Genomic DNA, 22,063 nt, shown 5'->3' with positions numbered 1-22,063 from the left:
TTATGAATTTCAGGCTGCAAGTCTTTCATGCAGGGGAACATTTTTAATCTCTAATTGACTTTTTTTTTTTTTTAAAAGTATTTTACTTAAAGCTCATGGTTTGGTCTGATTGTATTGAAGTTTCCGTCTTGTGGTTCTCTATGTGAAATTTGGTATGCTTGCTAAAGTAAAGGTTTTCGTTTCAATCAAAGAGTTTGGTCAGTGCTGCGTGATCATTTAAGAGAAAATCCAGCTTGTAGTACAGGCCTCAGAAAACCAGTCTAGGCCTTGCCACACACTTTCAAAAGGCATTTGTCAGGAAAGTCTGTGTTCTAAGTAGTAAGAGAACTGGTTATTATGAGGTTTGTTACGATGGAAGACAAAAATTTTAATCTTTTTTATCTGAATGCAAAATATTAAAAATTAAGAACATTTTCACACCAAGTAATTTTATATAATTTATCTGTACTACACTAGATATACGTAGTGCAGAATGTTGATTTTTTTTTTTTTTTTTTTAGTCCAAGTTAAATATAGGTTTATTTCAGCCATTGTAGATATGAAGTTGTTTCCCTGTGTTTTAACCATTTATCTCTTCAGTCCTCACTGGAATTTGCCCAATGTGGGACTAATAAAAGGACCATCACACTCAGCTTCAGTACCAGGCACATACCCATTTTGGAAGAAACAAATAATCCAGGAAACAAATCTTGCTTAATGTCAGACATTTCCTTCATTAAAAAAACCAGGTTGTTACTGTATTTCTTTGATTTTTTTTTTTTTTTTTTTTGTAAAAGTTTTTTAAGAAATCTCAAATGCAAAGCATAAAAATAAAAGAATTGATATCTGATCAAATGATGTTTTTGGTTTTACTAATTACACATACCTAATGTCATACTGATGTGTGAATTCAATTTTTCAAATGAAGATAATCAAAGTAACAAGATAATCAAAGTGATCTTTATTGAAAAACATTTTTCATAACCAGCTAAAAAGGCACTTCAGTCCATTTTCTTGCCAACAGAAATAAAGGAACACAACTCAAAAACACTTGTTTTTTTCTGATCCAAAGTGTTATTAGCCAAAAAAGAAAACACTACCACAGAAAAAAAAAAAAAAAATTTAACATGTAAATACAATCTCTACTGCTCTCCCACTGACACAGACTAGTCTAACAAATGGAAATACTACAAAACTCTTACATTCCTTTTTAACAACAAACTCAGAATACTAACAAAAATATTGTGAAGCGAAGTGCAGGAATTATAAAAGTATACGGACAAATAAGAACTAACAACCCAATAAGAGACTGTTCCATTCTAGATAAATCTAGATTTTTCCACTATTAAGTCAAAGATTTATATAAGCTTTCCCTCCTCACATTCTGTTTTATTTATATCTTTATGGCAGGATGTCTTCAGCATCTGCAGGTGCAAATTAGACAGAAAACCTAAAGAAACAGTGCATGTGTGACACCCATCTGTTACCGTTCATTACAATTATATAAAAGTACATTTGCACAATTCCAACAAAAAAGTGTGAAGGTGATTTCTCAAAGTGCAGCTCTACATGCAAACTTCCTCTGTAAAGCCTCACATGCATACAATGAGTTTACCTTCTGGAGTTAAGCTAAAATTAGGTGCACATGGCATCCCTGCATAGTACATAAATATTGATGTAGCTCCTTAATGTATAAAAACATAACCGTTTGCTGCAGTAAGGAATTGCTGTAGCTCTCCTTACTGTAGCATGTAGAATGTTGCATGCTACAGTATGCACACGGCTAAAACACCATAAACCAGAAAACACCCATTATTTTTGTCTGTTGTTCAACACAGTAAGCATTCTGTGATCACACCTGAGTCATGAACCAAACTCTCTCCTGTTATTCTGCACAATTAATCTGTTGATTGTATTCACTTGAAAAAGCAATCCTCTTAGTTAGACACAGGGAACCATGAAATATCACTTATTTCACTTAACCCAGGCTGCTACCCAAACATTTCCACTGATTTAAAGCCATTACTGCTAAAAGGCAGGAGTCTGGACTTCTGAGAATCCAATGCAGACGTGATGGTATAAACAATGACAGAGTGCTCTATAAACGTGACAAATGTGTTGCGATGGCTTTCTTGGAATTTGGATCAGATGCAGCAACCATTAGAAATATTTAGTCGTCCTTTTTGTTTCCACTGTCTTGACGATTCTGAAAGAACAAGGATGTGGAGAATACACATCAGTCGCTGTATAACACACGAGGCTCCATAAATGAATCAGATGTTTATATGAAGAAATGCTATTGTGTTTAAAAAAAAAATCATTAACCTTCCAGCTTAGCAAAGCAAAGGACTCAGAATTTAGGATGAATATTATGACATATTGCAACACCAAAGTGAATGAGATGGTGGCCACTGACATCTTCAATGTGAGAATAAGCCTTTTCCACCGTTCACACAAGGACACTTTGGCACATAGTCAGGGGAAGCCTGGAATTGAACTCCCAACCCAGCTCTTTGACACTGATTCGCAACAAAAGGTCATCACTCAATTTCTAGAATAAAAGGTTTGTGAAAGAAGCTTTACATATGAAAGTGTCTGCTGTTTTTGCAGCCGAGGGATTTTGTGTACTATGTGTATAGTACATTTATATGAGCAAGTCACTATCTCTTTCTATGACAGTTTACCTGAAGCTCCTGATGTTCCTTCAGCAGCCTGTCATACTCCCTGGCAAGACCATCCATCTGCTTCTTCATTACCTCTGCCTCTGACTGGGACTCCTTCAGGGCTACAGGGGAAAAAAAACATATATATCACATCACCAAAATATACTATGCCTATGTTAACCTGCAACATGTGACTGTAGAATAAGTTTTCCTGTGATAAGAACATAAAAATCACCCATCCATTCATTTTGATCTGCTAATCTGAGGACAAGTACTGGAAGTAACAGGTTCAGGATGGGAATGCAGATATTACTCAAGCAGCACCAGTCCAATCATCAATCTGTCCTCCAGTTGAGATAGAGACGTTGCCGGGTCAAACGGAAGCATGCAGCCCTCTTTTTAATTGAGAATAATGGTTTGAGATTTTTATTCCAGCTACTTCAGAATCAGCCACAGCCAATCCAGTGCAAGATGAAGGTTGATTTACGAGCCAACAGAACAACACCATTCATAAAAACAGATGATATCCTTACTGGAGAACATGAAGGTTGGGTTAAGGGTATCTCAAAGTGCTTTTTCTATCTCAAGACGTGCAGAACTATGCCAGTCAGTGTTTACATGTATATAAAAACCAACCATCTCCAGAGGTCTTGAGTTCTTCTTTCAGTTTTCCCACATCTTTCCTTAAAAGCTCCATGCCCTCTGCAGTCGCCTTATCCCCCTTTGCTTCCATCAGAGTCTGAAGATATGAATTCATATGAATGTTAAGTACATATATGCAGTTTTAGATGTGTGCAAATCATGTATATCATGCAATGTTTTCATATGCAGAGTGCAATGTAAAGAACGCTTACCTGTTTCAGTAACTCATTGTCCTTCATGTACTTCTCAGCTGTCTTGTTAGCATTTTCAGCCTGGGCTTGAATAGCAGCTGTTGTTCCAGACACGGATGCCAGCTGATTAATTAAAGTAATCAATCTCTTCATAACACTGCAGAAATAATAGGTGTTAGAAGATGTCCTGGATGAAAGAAGAGACATTGTGTTGTGGTATACGAACAGGCATATACTCACAGCCAGAGGAAGACGGCAAAGCCAGAGATGTAGAGGTTTCTCTGGGCCCTAAATAGCTTCATATGCAGGTGATCGAACATGTTTGGCTGCAGCTTGGCATCTGTGCCAATTTCTTTACCTGAGTACTTCCTCACCTCACGCACAGCATCTAAAGAAAGAAATGATCCGCAAACAGGAAAACTGAATAAACAAATTTCTCAGTACAATTGCTCTGTGTACAGATATGTTTTGCTGACAGAACGAAAGTATGAGAATATTTCATTACTTTTATGTGACACATCTTGCACCACATATTATTGATAAAGCACTATTCGATCCACATTCAAAACAAGGAGCATTTACATAAATATTCCATATGACGCGGGAGCCCAAGTCTGATCCTTGAGATTTACTATCCTGCAACTTTTACACATATCGCCTTATAAATACACCTCAGTCAAATGGCTGAATTCCCTCGTCTGTGTGCCATTCAACTAGCAGATGCCTGGTTACGAGCCATTCATTTGATTCATATCTGTTGGAGAAGGGATGCATCTAAAAGTTGCAGGATAACAGTTCTCAAGGACCATTCAGTATATTAAAACTATACCTTTGTGTAGAGTGCTTCAAGTGCAGTGACTCTTATCTAATTCCCTTCAACTAACACATGAAAGAGTTATCAATATGGTTAAACAAATTAATTTTCTTTTTTGCTGCACTGGTGTTACCATGGGAATGTAAATTGGCAAATAAAGGATTCAGATCAGGGGCATCCAGCTCTGGTCCTCGAGTGCCACAGTCCTCCAGGTTTTTGATGTCTCCATGCTCAGACACACCTGACTCAAATTAATAAGTTATTATGAACAACTTCATAGGCTGTTAGATCCATTTAATTTGACTCAGGTGTGACGAAGCAGAAATACACCAAAAAAAAAAAAAAAACCCCAACAAAAACCTGCATCGAGAACAGACTTTGGACACCCCTGGTTTGGATGGTTGGAGCCTTAGTTATAAACTGATGCAAATTTTGCAGTTAATGGACACAGCATGAGAAAACAGAGTTAAATTATTTTAATCTTACCAAGGAAGAGAACAATAAGTATTATAATCATGGTGAGAAAGACTTTATTCCAGAACCTGGCAACACAGTCCCAGATGCTCAGCTTGAAAATACTCTGCCACCTGCAATATGAAATGCACTTAACATGGACTGTGTAGCATATAACATTTGAATTACAGCAATCTTTTGCTGAACCAACACTACAGTTTGATCATTTGGCAATGTGCATCTTTCTCTGTTAATAAACACACAAGTACGAGCTACTGTTACCTCTTGGCTGAGATGAAGGGTATGCAGAGGATGACAATGACGGCAATCTCTGCGTAGAGAAATAGTGCCACAGCAGTCCACTGCAACGTCATGTTTCCTTTAGGCAAGCAGATATAGACATAAACTTTACAGAATAAGCGTACATGAGAAGCACCGCCAAGACCTTGTCTTCATCAGGCCAACTAAACACTCGTGCAATCCTACCTTTAAGAATTTTAAAATAACTTAAAATACCTACTACCAGACCGTTCACTTGGCAAAAAAAAAAAAAAAAAAAAAAAAAAAAAAAAAAAAAAAAAAAAAAAAAAAACAGATTTAACAGTCTCGGATTAATGTTTAGGTCTTTTATTTAGATCTTAGATAATTGTGGCTTAATATTTCTGACTGGAAGTCTGTGATCATGTGAATAGATTTACCAAGAGGGTAGTTAATCTAGCATCCTCTTCTGCCATAATATGCTCCCCCTCGTATTTCTGACTGGGAGAGTGCTTTTTACGACAGGGGTGCTCATTTCGCCACAACACCTGGCTCTGTGGTAAATGACGTGCACCCGCTGTGAAGCATGGCGAATTAAGCAGCGCGTGTTCTGTATTTACGATCCCAGTTTTCAGTTTGCAAACGTTGTTCTAGGTTATATTGCTAGCGCAACAAAAAAATATATGAAAATAAAAGAGATCGTCGATTGGTCACTTAGCTGTTATCCCCAGTCCACTTTCAACATCAATTATTTTGGCCAGTGCCAACGTTCAACTACCATATTTTTCGCAATTAAACTTATCATCACTATAAAGCACAACTGATGCAACAATTCGGCCATGAAAAGTTGTAACTTACCGACAAATCGTCCAAATGCTGACTGAAAGGAAGTAAGTTCACAAAGTTTTTCTTCCTGCTCGTCTCTTCCTGTTTCAGCGGCTCAGATAAACCCCGCTAGAATGACTTCCGGTTCAATCATTCAAAATAAAAGTAAATTGAGCCTATTCGGAATTTTAACGGTCACATCGTGACTTAACATTAGTTAAATGTATTTCATTTGTTACATTTTTGCTTTCAGAAAACGACATATTATTTATGTTATTGGCAACAACACTAACAGCAGATTCCATAATAATCAGTTTAACCAACAGTTTTATTTTGAAGGCTAAGATAAAAACTAAATTCACAAAAATCTGTCTTTGGGTATACTACTGGTATTGTGCTAAAATAATAGAATATATATATATATATATATATATATATATATATATATATATATATATATATATATATATATATATATATATATATATATATATGTATATATATATATATATATATATATATATATATATATATATATATATATATATTACTACTATACAAAACAAACTGTTGCATTACCATTGCTGCACTTCAACAGTGCTTCAACTAAATATGAATATGCTTTACTAAGTTATGTACATGATCAAACTTACGACTTAAATTATAAATATCAAATTAGGCAATACAAATATATAGATGTCATGTTTTATTTGATATAAAAACAAACAACAAAGATATAAAAAAAAAACAAATTTTGACACTTAAATGCGTTCATGTTCCAAGATTGTGTACTGATCCGTATGTATTCTGGAGGTAATCTATTACAGCTGAGGTGCTTGACAAAGAATTGAACACCTTTCTTTCAGGCTGGGAGCTAACCCTCTCCAGCATGTAGATAAGATGGTGGTGGAAGCATGTGAATGGTGTGCCCTGTGATATGGAGATGTCTACCCAGTCCCATATACACTCCAAAGGAGTATCCTCATATCCAGCAAACATGGCAGGGTTAGCAAGTAATCCCCGTGCAGCCATTACACCTAAAGAGAAAATCAGAAACAAAGTAGTGATTAGGCTTAAGAAAATTTTTTTTACATTTAATCATTTTTTAATGGTGCAGCTTTTCAAAAAGACACTTTTTTTATACAAACATACCATCAACACCAGTTAGCTGGTAGGTGGACTCCACATCACGAAGGTACTTTATGTCCCCATTGGCAATGACAGGGATAGATACACTGTCTTTTATTGTCTTTATGGCATCATAATGAACCGGCTGGTGGCGCTCTTCTGTTGTACGGCCATGGACTGTTATCCATGATACACCTGCTGATTCAGCCTTTTGACACAGATCCACTGTCTGCTTCAAGTCCTTGTGAATCCTGTGTGAGATGTTATTTCTTTAAAATTACAATCCTTATAACAAGTCAATTCATCCATATTTTTCTTTTTTTTTTTTCCTCTTTCACAGTTTGATTATACTCATGATAAGGACTTTTAAAATAAAAAACATAATCTTCATTTTATAATGCTGGGATTTTATCAACTGTAATCAACTCCCAATATAAACATGTCAATATAAAATAATATTGATACCATATCCTTTTAATGTACCAGTACATAATTTTTCTGACTGCAAATTAAATACCATTCTGTTTAAAAAAAACTACACAATGGATGCCTAACCCAAAACAATGTGAAACCTAGTTTGCCATTTCTGTTCTGCAATGTTACTTACAAACCAACACAGATAAATACCAAATATCACTTTATCAATATGGTTTAGACAATTTGGTAACATGTTTTACCTTATCTTGATGGAAGCTGTGTAGTTTGGATTGTCCACTTGGTTTCTGACATGTCTGACCATGTCTTTAACAAGTTCAGGCTTATTGATTAGACATGCACCATACCCAGCTGACATAGCCCATCTGTAAACACACCAAAATAAGCCAATCAGACATTTGCAGATCTGTTATGAAGGTACATGTTTTAACAAATCGGTGTGTGATAATCCATCCTGGGAACTATTAATTAATAACAAAAACAACAGGAATCAAAACCCCTGATCATTAAATATGTATGATCACTCAAATAATTCATTAAATTGTTATATTAACCCTGAGAAAAAAACTAATCAGCCATATGTTCATAATTGTACCTCTGAGGACATCCACAGTTCAGGTCAACACCATCTGAAAAAGGTGCCACGACACAGGCTGCATCAGCCAGGGTCTGGGCATCATGGGCAGCAAACTGTACGATCAGTGGCCGATCACCTGCAGAAGAACAATGACAATCAATTCTTTTTATATCATCATGTCACCAAGTTATGGCAGGACAGTATCATGTGTAGTCAATCCCATTCATATAATTTTATCTGGGGGTGAATGTGCACAAGCAGCTGCTAGCCAGTAAAAATGACAGCAAGAACCCAGCAGGACTCACTTTCATTGGTGGTAAATTCACTGTCTCTGGCTTTGACAGATCGCATGAAGTCAGCAGCAACTATCATTGGGGTGAAGCAGATGTCACAATTGTACTTCCTAACCAAAGACCGAAACGCCAACCTGTTGACAGAGACTTTGCTTCAGTACCTTCGCAATAAATGGTATACATGTTAATAAGAAACAATAAGAAACGGCAGGGGGGAAAGCCATAGTAGCAATCAGTAAAAGAAGCCAGGTTTGACTTACTTTGAATATCGAACCATTGGGGCACAAAACTTTAGCACCTTTCCCTTTTCAAACATGTCCATGATGCTGCCGGTGTTGCCGCTGGCAGTTTTCATTTTTAGTTTTACAAGTTAGCCTCAAGCTAACTATGTGAAAACTCCCGCAAGACTTCCTAAATAATGATGCCTTTCATCTATCATTTACATTAGTATTTTAAAACCTTAGCAAATCTTTCTGTACATTATAAAACAGCATTCTTCTATAAAAATGACTACAAAGAGCACACGAAGCTCGGAACAACTACCGGTACACTTTGAATGCTTCTGCTTAGCACGCTCACAGGAAACGTGGGCGTGTTTTGACCTCCGAACCTTTACGTCATAGAAAACGATATGTTATACATATTAAAAGATTTAAAAAAATAAATAAAACACCCATTTTCAAACATAACTGGCCTGCGTTTTTATTTTATTTTCTATTCGTTTATTTCTTTAAAACGTATTAAATACTCGTCACGTTGACGCGTCGTTATGCTGCCTTCAGGTTCTGTGGGAATCGTTAATGTCTTGAAAAACAGATACGCAGATCATGTTTCGGATTATGACTGAGAAATATGACAGCTGTTATATAGACATAAATGCATAAATATTGCCCGCGTACATACAAATTAAACCTTAAAGGTTTTATTGTAGTTAAATATACTTAATTAAAATCTGCACAAATTTATCTAAAGAATTATCTACAACGTACATGTTTAAAAAAAAAAAAAATTCAGACATACGTGTAACGGATGAGATATGCATTATAGTGTGAACTGTACATTAGCTTAATCAGTAAATGTATCTTGAAGCTTATAACCCTTTTTAGATGTCATGCATGAGAATATCCTGTTCTAAGAAAAGCCTTTTCGCTTTTGCACCTTCGCTTTGTAGCCACTAGAGGGCAATGTAACGCCATAACAGGAAAACCAGTTTGATTAAAGTGGATAGCCTACTTCGGTCAAAATCAAACCATGATAATGCCGCAAAATTTAATATACCAGCACTATACAAGAAGGATGGACGTAGCAAAGTTCCACTTACCTAAAATTCAGTTCCTGGAAGGGAATCCCTGCGTGGATTTGACTGTGTGATGTGAAATGTTTCAAATTCCCCCCCCCCCCCCTCTATATTAGGATAGGATCTATACATTTCCTCTACATTAAATTATTTTTGCTACTATAGAAAAGGCTTGCTAAGGTTTTTGTAAGCTATTCCATTTTTTTTTTTTTTTTTTTTTTTTATTAATATCCACATCAAAACAATTTTGTATATGTGATCTTTATTTACAATTGAAAAGCAATCTACATTTAAAAAAAAAAAAAAACAAAACACTAACGAGCTGCTAAAAATCTCAGATCCTAAAAATCTCAAAAAGAATAAATACTTTTGACCCAAGGCATGTCAAAGTTAGTCCACAAGAGGACCGCAGTGAGCAAACAACTGATCAACATTTTAGTAACTTTAACCATCAAACCCTTTCTTACCCAATAAACTCCAGTGGAAGCTTTCCAAACTGAAAATGAACAGCAAGTTACCCATCTATCGTTCAAAAAAAAAAAAAAAAAAAAAAAAAAAAAAAAAGACACACACACACACACACACACACACACACACACACACACACACACACACACACACACACACACACAAAAAAAAGCAGGTGTAAACACTTAAGGTTTGTACAGTCTTAAGTTGTGCACAAATACATAAAATACCCTGTGGTTTAAAATTTAAAAAAAGAAAGTGGATACACCTTCAATACAGAGAACAGTGAGGATACATGATTTCAAGTCATTCCAAACCCAGGTAGCCTGCTCAATAAAGAGGGAAGGGAGGGGGGAGAATGAGAAAAAAAAAAAAAAAAAAAAAAGCAATGCGCTTATTTTTGTGACATCAGCTGATTTAAAAAAAAAAAAAAACCCACTCTTAAGCTAAGGGATCTGGTAAAAACAATTTAAAAAAAATACTCTGACTACGTGATAAATATATAAACAGTATAGATCAAGAATTAGTCAAATCCTCATCCACCATCTGTAGGATCCCAGCACAGATGTTTCAAGCCCACAGTTTGGGACAAATACCTCAACCTGGAAGCTACGCACAAACAGCAGGTCAGTGCAAGAACTAGACTTAGCCTTTTAAGTGTTCACATCAAGCACAAAGGCAAACATCATCCTCCTGGCCTAAATAGGCTCCTTCCACTCTTCTCCTGTCAAGGGAGTGAGTATCAGAAAAGAAAAAAAAAAAAAAATCAGGACATCAAGTTGATGTTTCAGTGATACATTTTGATAAGGCTGAAGGGGGGGTGGGGGGTGTCATTGTCCTTTCAACTTGTGAAGAGTCTCAAATTGAGGAGGTCACCTCTCCAGCATACACAGAAGGAAGAAGGCAGATGCAGAGAAGAAAATGGAGTCCATCTAGTCCACAGCTATGCTTATGAGCCCCGACACATAATTAGTCTTTAATCTTGAGGAGGAACCACCGAAGACACCCAGCTGGCTTCAGCGCAACCTTATACAATACAAATGAGGGTTATGGAAACGACCCCTGCCGACTGTCCCATCTCTTCCCATCCAACCTCACTGAGCCAACCGTCTGCTGCAAGTTGCTTCAAGCTCCACACTGGACAGGAAACGTCTGGATAACCGGTGGCAGTCGTAGTTCAGCTCTGTGGTGAAGGTAGTGCTAGTTTTTTTCTGGTAAATGATGGTGGTACTCCTGAAGCGTTTGGGACACAGACGAGGCTCAAACTCCAGCTGTATCTTGAAGTGGCGCCAGGTGCTATGGGACACTGCCACGATGGTCTGCCTGCAGTTTCTGAGGCTGTGGCCTGATGGCTGCAGGTCCACATCCTGGATGAAGTGACGGTCAGAATCGAAGAGCACAGATGACGTGTATCTGTGAATGTAAGAAAATGTCAATCACAGAAGTCAAGTCTGCTCTCTACCTCCTCTGAACAGATTACATGTAACTGGAACTGCAAAGAGCATCAATACAAAATAAAAGTCAACCCACCTCAGCTCCTTTGAAGGTAATGGATCAAGTGCTATTCCTTCTCCAAAGGACAGTGGCTGTAGCTGTGGGAGAGATCCAGCTGGTGAAACTGGAATCTGCAATGCAGATGTTATACATATATTTTCAATAAAATAAGTCAACATATCTGTAAGTTTAATGGCCCACTTTCGTACCGATTTGATGCATTTTGGTTTGCTACACAAGTTCAAGCACTTTTTTTTCCTCCCCCCCAAGAACGAACTAGCTCAAAACTGATTTATTTTTAGGAGATGCAGTAAAACCACACATGTTCAGTCTGGCGTGCAACAGGAACCCAACGCAACTTCCCGCGTGCGAGGCAACTAAATGCAGCAGAGCTGTGAAATGCGTTGGACAAAGCAGTCTCGAACATTTTACCTCCGCTAATGTATAAAACAGACTTGTGAAAAGTTGCAGTAGACAACTTACCAGAGAGCCCCTTCCTTCGTCCTCAGATACCGGACTCACACCGCCGGCTTTCTCGGTACCTCCAGGCTGCAGCCAGGCACTGGGGCTCGGGCTCGGTGGTAGACCCGAGTCCGGGCTATCAAGTCCTCTATCCGCCCTGCCGCAGATCATATCCAAATGCTGTCCTTCGCATACATTTGGCAAGTTCAATCTGCCAACCATTTCTGGTTAAAACGTTGCAAAAGTCTAACAAGCAAGATGCAGGTTACGAAAGAGAAACGTTTCCAGCTTGCAGCCCCGCGTGTTCTTTATTTGGTTGCGAAGTCCTGCGTGTTGCTGCGAAGTTCCTCCGGACAGCACGCAGAGCTGCAGGGCGGAAAAACCTCAACCTGAGCTGGTTTCTTTTAGATTTTCGACAGAAAGCCAACAAACTACAGCCACATTTATTTACACTTAAAAAAAAATAAAATAAAAAAAAAAGGTAACTTAGCTTCTCTACGAGCCACAGGAAGGATGAAGGAAGCCAACCACCCCGCGGCTCCTCTCCAAACTTCCAGCCTCTCAACGGAGGCTTTCACGTTCACAAACACAGGAAAGGAAACGCCTTTCAAAGTATTTATTGGTTACTGATTGGTTGGGAGATAATTGGCAACAAGAGACAAGGCCAGCAGCAATGGGAACTTTTCCAGTGGACCCAGTTAACAATCAGCTTGATAAGTTTTCCTGCAATTGTGCAAAATGTGCGAAGTAAAAACGTCACACACCCATTTGTTGGAAGCACAGAGGAAAATCTGTGCCAAAGTTTTAATATCATTGGAGCATGCCGTTCAGAAAACCAAAATAACATCTTGTACCTGATGGCAGGAATGTGTGTAAACTAATGAGTTTATTTGATTCACGTGGAGTTGGAAAATGAGGCGCCTCTATGAAAATAAATGAGCACAACCTGTAAAGAAACTGCAAGTTTTCTCTTCCAGAAACAGTGATGCTTTATTTTACATCACCCACAGAGATCTTTGCAGAACCATAGACACACTAAACAAAGAAACCATTTTTTGTCAGGGCAGACAGATAATTTAATAAAGAATATTTCAGAAAACTTTAGGCCAATGCTGACAAAAGCAATGCCAGGATCTCAGACATATAGATGACATATTTCAACACATCCTTGCCACAACTGAACCAGTTAGTTTACCGATATACTGTTTTCAACACACAATATATATAAAACAACAACTTAATCAGCTTTCTTATAATAAATCTGGATTAGATACGTGAGAAGCAGCCAGAAGATTTCTGGGCAGAACTGATTCACAACACGACATTTGGTCTTCTAGGAGCTCAGACTTTAGTGTCATGAAAAGAAAGGTAGAGAATCACAGAAGCATGTTACCACAGCAACTAACCACTAAGGAAGTTTCTTCATAATCCAGCATCATCTTGGCTTCATGTTACCATCAGACAGAAAATTCAGTCAACTTCTCCTTTTTTCCGTAGTTCTTCCCTTTAACTGAGAGCACAGTGAAGTCTTTGATGAGTAACAAAGATAGCAGAAGGCCACCGCAGCAACATCAGTGCTGGGATATGAAACCGTTCACAGTCTCTTCTTGATGAGTTTCTCTAGTTTGCGGATTCGAGAGGACTCTTGCTCAGGGGTTGGGGCACTGAAGGACAGAGAGGGGCCACTGTCAGCTCCAGAGGGTGGAGTGGGTAGTCTTTGTCTGAAGAGGTCCAGCATGCTGCTCTGTTCACTGCGCTTCAGACCCTGCCCAAACAAACACACACACACACACACACACACACACACACACACACACACACACACACACACACACACACACACACAAACACAATTACAGCTTTCTACAGTTTAAACTTTTAGCTGTTAGAAACAACCAAACTTACCTTCATATCCAGAATCTTCTGGAATGTCTCAGGATTGCCATCAGCCAAGAGTTTGATGTAGTTATCAACAAACACCACTGGTGGTTCATGAGGAGCCATCACCACCTGCAGAAAAGTTTGGAGTTTCATGTGGTTTTCAGTCCCCCAATCACTACTCTATGACAAACCATCATGGGATGACCCAAGAAATCTTCTGATACCACATGCCGCAACTATGGGCTGAGGGAAAAAAAAAAAAAAAAAAAAAAAAAAAAACTGGCAGAACAAAGAAGTTTTAGTATTTAACCAAGTCATAATTATGACTCCATGTATATTTAGGTCCCAGAGCTTTTCTCCTTTTTACACAGCAATTACTTCATGCATAAATGGGCAAGAATTAGCTTCAACAGTAATTATTTTGAGGGGCATGAGTTTGGGCAAAAAATAGCACGAGTCAAGAGGAGGCAGCACGACTTATGGAGAGCAAATCTTTAAGGAATGAATTCTCTTGGTGTTTTTCTCCCAATAATAGAGACAGGCTGGAAAACAAGGTTTGGATGGGATTTTAAGTTCTAACGCACGGCTGACTGAACCCCTACCTCTCCTCTCATGCATATTCACTCACTTAAGCGCCAGCTCAAAAAAAAAGCACATATTTTACACACCAATGTTAAATGCAGAAGTTGAGCTGCACATGGAGTAACAGCGAATGAATCTGAGGCCAGAGAAACAGAGAGAAGAGCTGGCATGGGAGGCTCAGGATTGTGAGGAATTCTTTGCTTTACTACTAGTCCTGCTGATTGAGTGATTTACTTAGCAACTGTCCTGGAAGCAAGCCAAAGGAAAGGCCTGCAGGGACCTTGTTAAAAAAAAAAGAAACGAAGTAACGAAAAGAAAGGAGGAGAGTAAGTAAAGATGAAAATGGGTAGAGAGGGAAATGGAGTGAGGAATGGGAGAAGCGTTTAGGATAAAACAAGGGTGGGGATTGGGGTTGCCTTTGAAATTCTCCCCAGAAGAGAACTTAAGAGGAAGGAAAGAAAGCTGGAGCAATGGTGGGCTGAGCTGAGAGAAAAAACAGCCACATCTCACAGGCACTGTGCAGGCAAGGAGAGGCTGCCTCAGACAGACTGCCCCAATGCATTTATATTTAACGCTCCCAGCAGATTCTCCGACAGAGAGATGGGATCTGTGCCGTAAAGCAAAGCAATGTGATTACTTTTTTTCCTGACACCTCTTTGGGGTATAAGCAACATTATTATTTCATTCGGAAGATGAATCACATGACCGTTATAACTGTAGAAAGATTATGAGAGGATATGACAATGACAATGACCATAAATTTGTCGAGGGGCTTCTACTACTAGTTTACTGTCAACGTAGGTTAAAACCCCCCTCAGCTTCCATTTCAGCATCTTTCAGGTCACAATTACACTTGCTTTGACATTGTTCTGGTTCTGTCTTTTTGCTTATTTCATGTGGTTACTTTACACAGCTGTTGCTAAGCATTAACCAGTAGAAAAAAAGCAACCCACTACCTTATAAACACTGCAGTCCATGTGGCAGCCTGTGATGTAGAGATCTCCCTACAACTCACAATCCCACTTTTATTATTATGATCATTTTTATTAATTCTTATTAATTGTTATTATTGCAGTACAGCTTTACCTACACTTGAAGTGAGTAATAAAGTTGTAATTATTAGCTGCGTATTACTGAGAAATTACAATGTTTCATCAATGTTTCCCTGCCAATATCTTCTGGTGTACGATGTCTAGCCTTTCTAATGATTTTTGTGTCCCCTGCTCTCACTGTAATGTACTTCAATCAAAGGCCTTCATGCAGTGTTAGCCATGTCTGAATGTCTTCAGAAGCCACATTGATCCATTCTAGCTGAATAAGCTGGCAGTCAAAAAAAACCCAAAAAAAAACCAGACAGTAGTAGGCTGACGTGAAAGCTTTCATATAATCCTATAATGTTAAAGGTTCTTTAATGTGAGGCAAATGGGTGGAAATGTGTGTTGTACATTTTGGGCATTCTTCCAGGGGACAAAGCCACCGGCAGCATGGAATAGAGAGCAACCTCATATGCAAGCAGCTTAAGAGACAATCAAATATGAAATAGTGAGAAGGGCTTGTTAGACACTCAGTGACTACAACAGAGCAAAGCGGCTCTGTGTGTGTGGGTGTGTGGTGATGGAGGGGGTGGTCACAATACAAGCCGTCCTCTGTATTCTCTGTAAAAGCACAGTAACAGCAGACCACACTCAATGCTGCAAACGGAGACAGGCTGACACGAGGAAGGAAAGAAAGAGGAGTCCAGTGGGAATTAAGGGACAGGCATGCATGCTCTCTGACTGCTTGTGCATTTTTCTACACTCTTGAGACAGTTAATTAGGGTGGGGTTAGTCTTTGGCAGCTACATACCACTGTCCTCTAGAGTCTCGTGAGGTCATTTTGAGGAGAACCCAATTGGCTGAATCCAGCAATTTGCTCTCCTCACAATAAACAACTTCCAAAATGCAACATGGTGCACTGCCTGGGCGTGTGTGATGTGCGTGGACACATGGTTGCTCACCCATTTACTCACTCACACCTTTTCGCTGTCTCAACCACATGCTGTGTTTGAGGATACACATCCTGGTTTGGCCAGTCTCTCATTCATTAAATAAGTCGCACTCCATTCCAGTTTTCTTCCTCGCCTCATGTGAGGGGTTATTTTGCTGAAGCGTGCTCATAAAGTGCTATTGTGAGTGGGAATAAAGACACAATTAAAGGGCTATTCTGCTCACTCTCCAAAAATAAAACCCAAACTGTGTGGATAATCTGCTAAAGTGACTCATTCAAGACAAACATTTCAAGCTGGCTTGCCAGTCCAACCGCGAACACTCACAGGAGTGTTTTCTTTCGGTCGATTGTTGCGTATTACGATGCAGCAGCAATTAAAGGAAAAGTAGTTCGGAGTTGCTTGTGTCCAACTACTTTGGTCAAGCTTTAAAGCTCATGTTTAACTGGATATGTCCGACCTTCAACATCAAACCTGTTAAAGAGCAAAGAAAAGATAAAGAAAACCCCATTCAGGCCACACTTACATAAAAGGGTTTATCTAAAGTTTCAAGCCTTTAAAGGTCACCAACTGAAGCTCAGTTGTAAAAAAAAAAAAAAAAAAAAAAAAAAGTAGGCAGCATGGATCTAGACAACCAAGTTAAATGTCATAAAATGTGAAGTGTCTCATAAGAACTGAGTATCACTAATACTGTTCTTAAGTTTAACCATCTTGTATTTATTGTCATACTCACATTACGGTAAGAATGCATTGTTAAAACACTGTTTATCATGAGTGTTTAGTGAAAGGTACACTGTTTATATCAATCTCAAGTGCCCTTAGAAGCCATGTTTGAGTGTTTCAATCAAAATAAGGTTAGATCAGCACAGGGGAAAAAATATATCTGAAAAGAGCTGTTGCACGACCTTCAGTAACTGCTCACCTTAAGTATCATCTCTGCACGCGTCATGCCTTTCACTACTATCTTGGTGTAGCTGGCAGGCGCTTTTCGGAGCACCTGAGAGCCGATGGAGGGCAGATCCAACAAGACTGTCTTCAAGGAGTGAGTATCGAGAAGGAGCTGGTGGCGGAGTTTAAGACAGAAACTCATCAAATATAAAAAGACATTAAAGCGTAACCGTATGTTGAGCAATATAACAGTGTTCACAATGGACTTCTAGACATTTACACCTACCTGTTCAGCTCCCACCATGCTGATAGGCTTACATCTAAACAGGTGGTTGATGAATTTAGGAATGAAAGAACTAAAGAAAAAACGAGACAAATTTAGCTTGAACAACTGTTATATGTGGTTTAAAGATTTAAAAAAATGAATGTGTGCGACCTACTTTGTAAATTTGATGCAGAATTGTGTGAAGTATTTGCGTGTGGAAGCAAGGTTATCTCTGATGATTGGCACATTTTGTTTGATGTGCATGATTATTGATGTCACATAAGGACTCTGGTCACCCACATGCTCCACACTCTGCCACGGCATCTAAAACAGACAGTGTCATTGCTTTAAAACTATCAGAAATGCAGTGGAACAGCATCTTCTTACATTAACCTGGAGGAGAAAAATCAAATGTTTGACTTGAAATGTACAGGAACTATGTTAACCTTGCTCATGGCAGTGAGAGCAGGATCGCAGGCCGCATCGAGGTCTTGAACCAGCAGCTGGATACTGTTTGAGATCACACTATAAAAAATATCAAAGGGACATCAGTAAGGTGATGTGAAAGTAGGTTAGGTTTATAAAAAGAAACATGTCAGCACTTACGTGCTGAATGTATCCATTTCCCCAGTCAAATTAATTCTCTCAACCAGCACTTTGTCTACTTTCTCCTTTAGCTTTTCTTCAAGCTGAAACACATAAAAGTAAGAACATGAGTACACAGGAAAAAAATATATTCACAGCATGGGTTTTATATAAGTGCATTCTGTGTACTTGCCTGTTGCGTGGTAGCCAGGCAGTATTCTGCAGTACTAAGAATGCTACATATAAGGCAGAGCTCGTCCACAGTGAACTTTGCCGCCTCACAAACTTCTTTTTCCTTCAGCAGGCTGGTGATGGTGAGACCCCCGCTGTTACTGCTGGATCTGGACAGAGATTAACGAAACAGCAGAGATGAATGACACCAAAAAAAGAGAGGGGAAAATACAAAGATTTGGTGAATGTCTGAATGCTTCATTTGACAAGATGGAAATTGATGTACATTTAGGAATTGTTTGGCAATATTTAATATCTACATGCAAAGGGGAGAACTTTCCTGTTACACCATCTCTCTGCATGCATTTCCTTCTTTTGTGCTGCTATCAAAGAAAGACTAATACGCTCATCACAGGAACATAGTGCATCACAGATGCTTTTATGTTGCACAGTAAATTACAATGTGTTTGTGATCAATTTAAAGAGAGTTTGTATGTTTTTCCTGAGTATTTCTAAAATGATCCCTCTTTTATTGTCAGACTTTTAGAGAATCTTCTACAGCAGGTAAAGAAGACCATTTTCAGAAACTGAGGCACAATTGGCATAAGTAAAAACAGATGCAACAGTGGGAACCAGCAATCCATTAATAACTGCCATAACAGAGACATGTGGGTAAAACCACAACATACTCAAGAGCCTTTTGAGGGCCCCTTTGAACGAAACTCGTTCACTGCACTCCACAATGGATGGATGTCGGCACGTGTCTTTAAGTCTACATACTTGAAAAGAGTGTAAGTGCATCCATGACAGTGTTTGCTTACAGCTCAGAGTATGGTATATATTAGCCATGAAATCCAAATGTGTAATTTAGCATGCATGAATATCTGTACACATCTGTGTGAATGTGTGTATGCACCACAGCCAGTGATGAGTCCTGATGTGGCCAATGAGCCAGAGATGGTTTTTTTCTAGTAGCATATTAGACTTTACCACAGCATAACTAACTCCAGATCGCGCATGCCATGCCATCCTAATCCAACAAAACATTGTGAAACACATGTTGGTTTCAAACTTCTGAACAGTCTCACTAGCATAGCAACAGAATGAACAATCGTGATGTGACAGGCTTTTTGCAAACAAGATAATCCCACACACATTTGTTGCAGTCCTTAAATGGGATGGTTACCATGGATACATTTGCTAAACACACAGAAATACCATTGTTCTTCTAAACAACAGCATATGTTACAGATTTTTATTAGATGCTTTATACAATTTCAATTTTCAATGCTAGTTTTTTGGATTATAGATGATTTATTAATCTTAATATCTAGTAGATTCTAGGGGTGGGGAAAACAACAAAAAAAAAAAAAATCAGGATTTTTTTGCTTCACAATTTTAAAATGGATTTTTTTTTTTTTTTTAACAAAAAATCCTTTTTTTTTTTTTTTTCAAATAAATAAAAATAATCCATTATAAAACTTTTGTCATTTTTATTGTATTTACTGATCTTTTAACTTGTCTTATTGAGCTTTATAGCAGCAGAATGATGGTCCGGCTACTGTGTTATTTTTTTCCTAATTGAAATTAAAGAAAATGATGAGTAAAAAAAGGTTTCATTCATTTATTTTGTTTTAAATCTACAAAAATCATAAATATCAAAGAATTGTGAGAAGCACAATTTAAATTGAATTGGCACCTGAAAAAAAATCGGGATCGGATCGAATCAAATCGAATCGAATCGGGACAAAAACATAACGTCACAGCCCGAGTAGATTCAGTTTGTGAAAGACTTAAAAAAAAAAAAAATTTATATGCATTAAACACACCTGAGGCGGCTTTAACATGGACAGACTGGAACCTATATGTTCAAAAAACTATCTAATTATGATTGTAGTTATTTTATTAGTTAATTTATTTTGAAAATATTGAAAATCTTACATACTCCACCTTTGAGCATGGTGTGACTGTCAGCTATTCGCTGCTCACTGATCAGATATTCTATGTATCCAAAAAATAAAAATTTAGTCCATCCACTCGATAACAAGCCAATCATTCATATTGAAGATATAAAACAGCTTGGCTACTTATAAACATACTCTCATCTGTAAAAACAGATCTTTTTAATCACATATACAGTCGGTTTATTGATACTCTTGACACTGGCATTTGGTCCAAACTGTAACACTATTTAGTGATGCTGCTAGGCTGCAAACTGGAAGGGAGTCATGCTTTTTAACAGTCTTTCAAAGAAAAAAAACCCCATTAATGATACTGCATTTAAAGAAAGAGCATCAGAGCTTTCTCTGTCACCTCAAATTAGCCCGTCTGCCAAAAAGCCTGCTTCTACTGACAGTTACAGAAGATATTATGCAACTTACATACTTCCTTCAGCAACTGACCTCCGTGTTTTTTTCTACCAATGAAAACCACCTCCAGAGTGTAACTTGTCATTGCAAATGTCATTAATACAATACTGATTGTTTAAGTAACCAAAGTGAAACCAGTCTTACTTTGGCAGGTTACCAGAGAGGATCTTCCAAGCATATTCTCTGAGGAATTTCTGGAAGATGGTTGTGAGGGCAATCATGGGTTCTCCAGTGCTCAGTTGAGAGCACTGCACCATACACTTCTTATAATACACAAACAGATCAGCACAGCTGGGCAGCACTGCTCCACCCTCCTCCGTGCCAGCCTTGGGTGGGCCTTGTGCTCGGAAATCAGCCACAAACCGATCGATGAGTTCACCCAGGTTCCTGCAGATACCAAATAATCACAATGTCGAATCAACACAGGTTTAAACACAAGAGGGGGCATGACATGACACAAACAATTTATATAAAAATATTAAAAAGTTATTAGTTCCTAACCCTAATAAATAAATAAAAGGATGAAATAGCAAGCAGACAGGCAGTGAGTCAGTTGGACAAACTGAAAAAAAAATACTCCAAGTGCCAAATTCTCAGCGCTGCAGTCTACAAGTCCGCAGTCAGTTGTTGTGGCCCAATCTACCAAGTTAAGGAACTAAAGCCAAGGACAAAAAACAAGCATCCCACTGTTCTCTTCAGTAATGTCCCACTAGGGACAAGTGGATTTGGCCTCTGCCCGTTTCAGGCCTTTGGACTGAGCTGAAATGAGGTGAAGCTGCGGTATAGGTCAATCCTGCCTCCTTGGACCCAACAGCATTAAACACTCCAAAGGTTTTGCATGCAAGCAACGTAGTCTCAGAGCTGTGTTTAGTTTAAGAAAACATCCCCACTACTGAAGCAGGGGAGAGATTGACAGAAAGCTGAATTCTGGTGGTAAAAAACAGGGCAAGTGGAGGTTAAAAAAACAGCACCGCAGGAATAAAGAAAAAGTGAAAAGAAAGAAGGCAAGACACGGCTCTTGAAAGAAAGGCAAACCTAAACATAAATTACAGAAAAAAACAGAAAGGCTACTAGAAATAAATAAATAAAGAGGTGGGAAAGAAAATCGGCAGATCTGCTGTGGCAGCACTTATTCAGCCTCCCTCTCCCGCTCTCTTTCAGTGTCTGTGGTTGTGCAGCTAATGGGAAACATTTCTGCCACAGTGGAGACAGAAGCATATACAGGAACAACGTCTGGAAAGACAGGAGGTGAAGCAGAATAGGAGGAGGGAGTACTGATTGATGAGTAGGCAGTGGAAAAAGCATTCATGTGCCAACTTTACATACAACCTGCTCCTAAATCTGGGTTTGTATGCCATG

At 38.5% G+C, this 22,063-nt stretch overlaps 3 protein-coding genes across 3 annotated transcripts in view; all 3 read right to left on the bottom strand.

The window, feature by feature from the left end:
- Positions 1–933: 933 nt before the first annotated feature.
- On the bottom strand, positions 934–8,799 carry dus4l (dihydrouridine synthase 4-like). The gene is made up of 14 exons (XM_079245943.1): positions 8,519–8,799; positions 8,271–8,392; positions 7,984–8,101; positions 7,631–7,753; positions 6,978–7,204; positions 6,599–6,862; positions 5,859–5,939; positions 5,025–5,121; positions 4,776–4,876; positions 3,716–3,863; positions 3,497–3,632; positions 3,279–3,381; positions 2,664–2,764; positions 934–2,185 (listed from the first exon to the last, which is right to left on the bottom strand). Exons 1-14 carry the CDS (start codon positions 8,611–8,613, stop codon positions 2,150–2,152), a joined length of 1,752 nt encoding a protein of 583 aa, XP_079102069.1. The 5' UTR covers positions 8,614–8,799; the 3' UTR covers positions 934–2,149.
- A 1,466-nt stretch (positions 8,800–10,265) lies between these two features.
- rflnb (refilin B) lies at positions 10,266–12,377 on the bottom strand. The gene is made up of 3 exons (XM_079246980.1): positions 12,001–12,377; positions 11,554–11,648; positions 10,266–11,436 (listed from the first exon to the last, which is right to left on the bottom strand). Exons 1-3 carry the CDS (start codon positions 12,199–12,201, stop codon positions 11,118–11,120), a joined length of 615 nt encoding a protein of 204 aa, XP_079103106.1. The 5' UTR covers positions 12,202–12,377; the 3' UTR covers positions 10,266–11,117.
- Positions 12,378–13,015: 638 nt separating this feature from the next.
- Positions 13,016–22,063, bottom strand: part of vps53 (VPS53 subunit of GARP complex) — a 27,214-nt gene continuing 18,166 nt past the window's right edge. The window contains exons 14-22 of the mRNA XM_079246755.1: positions 20,849–21,091; positions 18,358–18,505; positions 18,186–18,268; positions 18,026–18,104; positions 17,755–17,903; positions 17,601–17,670; positions 17,349–17,486; positions 13,885–13,989; positions 13,016–13,744 (exon numbers count right to left, since the gene is read on the bottom strand). Coding sequence (XP_079102881.1) covers positions 13,574–13,744; positions 13,885–13,989; positions 17,349–17,486; positions 17,601–17,670; positions 17,755–17,903; positions 18,026–18,104; positions 18,186–18,268; positions 18,358–18,505; positions 20,849–21,091 — 1,186 coding nt within the window. The 3' untranslated portion in view covers positions 13,016–13,573. The remainder of the gene's footprint in view (positions 13,745–13,884; positions 13,990–17,348; positions 17,487–17,600; positions 17,671–17,754; positions 17,904–18,025; positions 18,105–18,185; positions 18,269–18,357; positions 18,506–20,848; positions 21,092–22,063) is intronic.

This window comes from Telmatherina bonti, assembly GCF_933228915.1.
Source record: "Telmatherina bonti genome assembly, chromosome: 9".
Taxonomy (NCBI): Eukaryota; Metazoa; Chordata; class Actinopteri; order Atheriniformes; family Telmatherinidae; genus Telmatherina; species Telmatherina bonti.
This window is presented reverse-complemented; position numbering and strand designations above follow the sequence as displayed.